Source organism: Corvus kubaryi, unplaced genomic scaffold, assembly GCF_017639235.1.
Source record: "Corvus kubaryi isolate FWS band 111438036 unplaced genomic scaffold, C.kubaryi_AGA036_p1.0 37398, whole genome shotgun sequence".
Classification (NCBI taxonomy): Eukaryota; Metazoa; Chordata; class Aves; order Passeriformes; family Corvidae; genus Corvus; species Corvus kubaryi.
In genome coordinates, this window is record NW_024581137.1 from 37,925,433 (window position 1) to 37,932,875 (window position 7,443).

The following is a 7,443-nucleotide window of genomic DNA, read 5'->3' on the forward strand; positions in this document are numbered from 1 at the left end:
TACTTTATCATCGCTAATGACCACCTTTTACACATTGCAACAGGGAAACAGGAATATGACATTTTTTAATATAATGATCTCCCACCAAAGCTGTAAAATATCAAATCCATTGCATTTACCACATACCTGTAAACGACTGCTTTTCCAGCTCCAAATGCACCCACAATTAAATCTGGAAAAAACAAAATGGCTTGAGAATAGCTATATAGAAATCTCTCACACATTTTTTTCCATCACAAATTAGATTATTTAAATTAAAACTGCAGTAACATAAAACACATATGGTAATTCCTTTCTAAGCAATTTTTTCACAAGTGTACATGAAAGAAAACATTTCACATGTCAGAGATGGTCTCATAAATGTCTTCATTGTATCCACTGACTTCCAAACTATTTAACACAAGGTAACCCATGCCACAATCTCATTTCTCTCCAGCTTGTATCATAGGGGAAGAAATGCCATTAAACTCTATGCATTTTATTCCAAATCCTTAATTGTCCATTAAACGAAGAGCTGCAAAACAATTTCTTGCCACTTTCATATAAGTCATGTTGAAACTTCATGGTGTCCCTTCCTGACAATCCTTCCATTCTGCTTTGTGTTTTAAGTAATTCATTCATTAATTTAGGCATTACATCTCTCTGCAAATAAATACAATGTAAGGTCAGAGGATGGCTGATTTGACAGCTTCTAATGTTTCCAGCATTGTAGCAATATGTTCTAAGGCTTACGACAGTTATCCATCTAAAGCCGTCATTTTCCCTGACAGATGGAGTCAACAACACAAGCACCACACTGGGACTTGGGCAAGTCTTTGTTAATGGTTGTTGCCTGGGGTTTGGGAATCTATAGCCCAGAATATTTCCTCTTTTTGCCTGGAGTCCCCACACAGGGGTTTCTGGAAAGATCCAGACTGGCTCGCTGGATCCATCCAGGCCTAGAGAAAAACTGGAGCCAAGCCATGAGGAAAAAGGATCAATTTTCCTGCTGCCTCTGCCTTTGGAAAGAGCTTTGTTGCATTTTCAAAGCCCCAGAGTTCATCTGGGCATGGCTTTCACTCCACTATTGCTATCATTCAACATGACTGACGTACCCAATTCAGAAGACTGAGCCTTGCAACAGACCTTGCAGTGGTACAGACTGGCAACCTAAATTGATCTAAATTAGTTAATTAAACCAGTACTTAGGCTTGTAAACAAACCCTTACTTGCTGCTTCTATAGTTGGAGCACTGGTTTGCTTAAGAAGCCCTGAAGTCATCGAGCATGACGCAAATACCAAGCTTTGAAGTTAAATAGCTGGATGGGTTTGGTCCAGGGCTGGCAGTGTGTTTTCTAGTGCTCCTCCGTCTTTCAGATGGTCAGGATTTCACAAGTTTAAACAAATACTTCACATGGGCAACAGCCAGTCCTTCACTGAATTCCATTGATTAATGTCCTAATAGGAGCAGACACGGACAGTTTATGGATCTGATCCTCTTTTTGTACAACATTTACATTTTTCTAATTTCGTTGGCCTTAGAGAAGTATGTTTCAGGGTTAGGAACACTTTAAATAGCAGAAGAAAGTAAGTGTTTTTATGTCCTTTTTGGGACATTTGTGAGTAGTTTTCTTTAGTAGCTTTTACAGACAACTTGCCCACAGTACCAAAACCTAAAGATGTTTCCCTCTTAAATAAACAACTAATTGAGACAAAGCCATCACCGTGAAGGCTGCACCACACATATAGAGAACTTTTTCTGGCAGCACTTATAGTGGCACCCATAGTAACCCCTGAAAAAGCTTTAGTATTTTGCTGGTTTTTATTTTGCTTGTGTTTGGTAGCGTTTTCTTCTGTTGTTTTTTAAGGAAAAAGAAACATTATGCTATGAACAGAAAGTGAAAGACAAGACGGAAAGGGTTTCCATTCTGCTTGTCCCAGCTAGACACACTTTATGAATTCTATAGCAGACTTGACTTAGGGTATGTACTAGTTCATACCACACTTGATAACTCAAGAGGTTTCAGGGTTATGTTATAAGAGAAAAAACAGGTAGATATCCAAGATTTATTCAGATCTTGCCTAGTGATGATTTCACAATATGCTTTTTCATTAAAAAATAAAGGTTAAACACACAACTTGGGAGAGCTTAATAAAATGTAGCCTGTTAGAATCTGAAGGTGAGAAGAATGAGTCTGTCAGATACAGCTGGCCTCACTAGTGTGAGTGAATGCAATTTCAGTATATACTGATGTGCAGAGATCCCCTGTATTTCGGCATCCTCACTTTAATATTAAAGAGGATTCTGTATATCTGCTTAATGGTTAAATCCTGTTTTTTTGAGACAGAGCTCAGCTTATTTGAAGACCGAGGGTGAGGGGTCTGAGGAGCAAGGACAGGCCTCAGCCACCAAAGGACTGGTTTTCCATGAGCAGTCTTTCTGAATTGCCACCAAAGGACTGGTTTTCCATGAGCAGTCCTTCTGAATTGCCACCTCAGCCAGGTTTGGAGACACACCAAACAGGATGAGGATCCTTAATCATGGCACCACCATGAAAGTCCTATTTGAGACTACTTTAAGGGCAGCCAGGACTGTGCTTATCCTGCTTTTGTTTGGAAGCTCTTACTTTTACCCTGATGTGTCATTTGTTTTCTGGTCTGAGCCATGCTTATTCTTGATCCAAAGAGCTTGAATGAGTGAAACTACTCAGTAGAGAAAATGGAATTAAGAATGAATATGCAAAAACACCCCCCATATTTATAGCTAGTAGTAACTTCTACAATCTAGTGTACGGACAAAGTGATTATATATTCAAGCAGAGCATTCACTGGAAGTTTAATTAGGGATTTTTCTTTGCTTTTTCTTGTTCTGTTACAGAGCAGTAGTTTCACTCTTCTTTCTTTCATTGCTTTGTGGGGTGCAATTCCTATACCCATAATTGGAAAAAATAATTTTTGATGTTGATACCAATGCATGAGATTTGAATACACATCCAATCAGAGCAATTTTAGATGCAGAAATTTTGAATTTGTTGTGGGTTCTGTAGAAGTTAAGTTACTAATAATTTCTATGAAAAAAATGCACGAGATATCTAAATTATCTCAATTTTGGCAACTCTCCCCTCCTAAAAATAGAGAGAGGTTTTCTTTATTAATTCTTGTTAATGCTATGCATGCAATGTCACTGACGCAAAGGTCACTAGCTGAAAAACAAGGTTTTAACAAGGAATTAGATAGCAAAAGAAGCTAGCTTAAAAAAAAACCAGCTTAACTCCTTATAATCCTTCTGAACAGAGCCTGAAGAAAAACCTATGAAAATCTTTACTCCATTGCATCAGTGAAGGGGTATTTTCAAGCTCAGATCAAAATGTGTGATTAAAACATAAAAACAAAGATGAACAAAGAGAATCACAAAATCTTCAGTTCTTCTTTTCTCATATTTCATGTTTCTGGGATGATGAGGAACCTCATTGTTTTCGTCAAATGACCACTTTGCCCATGTTGCCTGTTTGAGAAGATTCTCTATCAGCTGCTCCCCTGCAGAGAAGCCAAGATCTGTTAGGAAAGGTTGGTGGCAGGACCCATGTGCTTCTGCCTCATTGCATTTGAGGAATAAATGAGCTGCGGGGTCACAACCACACTGCAAAAAATTAAGAAAACAAGCATGGAGTGATTCCACAGGAATTTTAAACTTCCATTTTCAACACAGCTTGCAAGTTGTATGCATTAAAGTCCCAGCTGGTGGAGTTCACACAGTTAATGCTGGAACAAGTGTCTTTGGCACATATTTAACTGAAGTGAAGGGGCACTGCACGAAGTTAAACAATCCTAATGCAAACACCTCACTTGTCAGAAACCCAAAAATGAAACAACAGCTGAGTCACCTCCCCACTGCAACTCTACCAGGACGCAGGCAGGAAAGTGTTAACTTTGGGGACTCAGAATGATTTACTGGCAGCTTTAAACATAATTTCATGTAGTCTGTCAGTTTCACTGTACAGTATAAAAAGGGGCTGGAAAAAAATTATATGCTATCTGGGTACAGGTGCTAATGGAAATTTTGTTAAAGTGAGAAAACTGCCTAACTGTAAACCCTGTTAAAAAATCATTGTGAGCCTTTTTGCTTTTTATTTTCCTCAGCAGATCAGGTGCCAAAAAGGCCCAGGGTCATATTCCTATTTGTTTTCTAGGATTTCAGTGTGCATTACAATCCTAAATCTCAGCAGGAAATGTCCAGAATAAAATTTCCTTTAAATGGCCATCACTTCAGGCTTGACCATAGTAAAGGACACTGGCTTGCACAGTATAGCCAGCTTTAGTCCAGAATTTTAGTTAAATACTACAAACAGCCATCATTCAAAGCCGAGTACGTTCTTCCAATTCCATCATTCTCAGCTGCCCTAATCCTTCTCTGTTTTTAAACTGTTCTGGTAGCAGGTCTGTTACGGATAACACCTAAGGCTAATTCATATCAATGCTTCCCTTTTGTCTGAATGAATCCCTTTCACAATACAGCAATATTTTTCATTGTATTACAAAAAAAAAATCCCAAAGAGGACAGTTAATGCTTTATCATGTCAGTAAAACACTACTAACTGGGATCAATTGCTTTACTCTTATATTCTACTGGGCACAATACTGTGATTTCATAAAATATTGTGATGAATTTTAGAAAAGCATACCTATAAATTACAGAGATAATAATTTCCCATAAAATCAACATATTTGCACACAATCCTTGGCTTGTCACTACATTTTTGACTGATTATTCATGTGAAAAAATAATTAGCTGGTAGAAGCACTTCAGTTTTTCTGCATTTGCTGGCAGAACCCAAGCCGTTGTTCTGGCTCTCACACACAGCAGTCCTCTCTTACCAGAGCAGATGCAGCTTCTCATTGATTTAATTTGTTTGTCTTCCACAAATCTCCTGGACCAACTTCATGATTTAATCATCACTAGATTCCAATTTGTAATATTTTTGGCACAATGCCTATTGTTCTCAAAAAAGTTTATGAATCTGAAGAACCCTTGCCTCTCAATAAGAAATTTGAGGATTTTCCTCCTGCTGTTTGAGTTAATGTACTCAGCAGATGGAGCTGTTAAATACTCCTATTTTTTTAAGATTAGACTGGATTACTGAAGTTCTGAAGAAATTTTGTCTTTTTATCACACTTCTTTTCTTCTTAAAATGTTTCTAGAGTAGTTTGATATTAACTACATGGTATTCTTAAGATAATAACTGAGTCCAAAATAACAAGGCATGAAGATGCCTTTATACATTTCCCTGTGCTGACAAAGGCTTGACTATAAAGAGCAACCAAAAGAACAGGAAAACAGCTGTGTTTGTGCTAAAGAAGGATACCTTGAAGATGAAGCTTCACTGGCACTGATTCCAGAACAATTCTCTTAAGTTAGTAAGGAAGACTTACACAAGCATCTAAACAGGCAGGGAGCAGAGAAAATAGTGCATAATTTATTTGAGCAATTAACTAATCAACAGTCTTTGAATAGTGAATTCATCCAAAGCACTGAACCTACCCATACTGTTAAAAGAAACTGGTTAAATCATCCTGATTCACAAACACATTTGAAGAAACCACAGTCGTTGGGAGGATATGCCACAAGAAGAAAGCAAGTTTAATGAGTTGAGTAAGTTATTCATTATAAACTATTTACTCAGCTATAATCAGCCATCAAGTGACTGAACATATGCTGAAATGTGAGGGTGGAAACCATACAGCCTCCAAATGCCTGAGCCCTGTACAGATAGATGAACCAGCTGGAAGTGCAGCACCACCACCTAGATAATCACAGACTCCAGGCATTTAGTGGGGCCAGCTTTGAACAGATGCCCAGAAGCCAAAAGAAACAAATTTCTTTCCCATTAAATAGATTAATGGATTTCTTTTGTTCCTATGAAAATTGAACTACGCTAATAGAAAAAGACAAATAAAATTATAAATAAAATAAGCTATAATTCAAAATGCATGCCTTTGCTTCATTCCCTGCTCCAGGCTTGATGACACACTTAAAGCTCAAGATGGAGCAAAGGGGCCCTAAAAGCCCCAGATTTACAGGACAGTGGAAGCTGCCTTGAAAGTTACCATTATGTGTCCAAGATGTCCCAGCACAGAAGACAGGCAGGAAGACTGTCCTGAGGCAGGTATTTCCGAATAACTTTACTGCAAACCTTGCAGAGCTGTAGTTACAGAGAATCCCATGGTTATATAAATTGTGTTACAGCCCTCACCAGTATGGCCTCAGACACAGCACGATGCTGCTTTGCCATGCCCTCACCTCAGCACAGGATCTTGCACAATATTCCAACTACGACTGTATTTGCACTTAAACTGATGGCAAAAGCCCATCTTTTGCATTTTTTCAATCCTGTTTTCTCCTTTATTTCTTTAATCCCATCTACTTTTTTTTTATGACTGTCAATACAGGGTAATGGCATTAAACCAGTATTTACTATTGCAGCAGAAGTGAGATCAGATCTTCTTTGAATATCACCTTAGAACATGAGTTGTCAAAGAACAGTGAAATGGATCATCTGCTGAAAGATATTACGATTATGTCAGTGTTAGTGAATTAGTGGCAGAGAATGTGCCTGTATGCTGTATCTGTACTGTCTGCAGTGGTATAATTAAAATAGCCCTAAAGCAGTTCACCCATGCCAATTAGATTCCAGAAGTGAGCATGCAGCAACCCTGTCTGGGCAAAAAAGTGACTTTCATAGTGTGGACAAGGAGTGATCAGTGATAGTTCAGAACCAAAGACAGCATATTTCATTTTCTAGTGTAGATGTAACTTAGGAGAATTAATTGGTCTTTTCCTTCAAATACTGGGTACCTGTTGTATACAGGAGAGATACTGCGGATTTCACGTAAGTGTGGTACTAAGCTTGTCAGTGTCATGCTTAGAAGACTGGGAAAGATGCACATCATGGCTTGGCACAATCTATCTGACTGATATGCTTAACCTGCTTCCTTTCACTACTCTTATCTGACTATAAAGTTTAATCAGGTTCTGCCTCTTACATGACTACAAAGAAAGGAGCATCCACTTGTTCATTACCACCATCATCACTGTTTGGCACTGCAATCCTGCTAGGTGAGGAGGAGCGCTCCGTTTGGGGCTGAAGGTGATGAACACCAGCACAGAGAGGGCAGCTGCATGAGCGACACAGCTGTAAGAACGATCAGCACAGTTTTGTGCCTCTGGTGCTTCCCAAGGTTGAAAGTTTCCCACTACCTCCAAGTCTGCAAAGCAGAGACTACCATATTATCACCCCTGTCTGTGTTGATAAAGGAACAGTTCTGGGTAAATAACATCTGGAGTGTCGGTAAGTATGACACAATGTACAGAACTCCTTCCCTGGAAAGCTGCGGAGATGTAAACCAAAGGTTGTACTTAGTAACAAAACCTCAGTCTTCCCTGTTGAAAAAATCTCCGTAATTTTA

At 38.7% G+C, this 7,443-nt stretch overlaps 1 protein-coding gene across 1 annotated transcript in view; it reads right to left on the minus strand.

Moving 5' to 3' along the window:
* Positions 1-7,443, minus strand: part of ITGA8 (integrin subunit alpha 8) — a 113,227-nt gene that overhangs the window by 71,454 nt on the left and 34,330 nt on the right. The window contains exon 14 of the mRNA XM_042044315.1: positions 127-172. Coding sequence (XP_041900249.1) covers positions 127-172 — 46 coding nt within the window. The remainder of the gene's footprint in view (positions 1-126; positions 173-7,443) is intronic.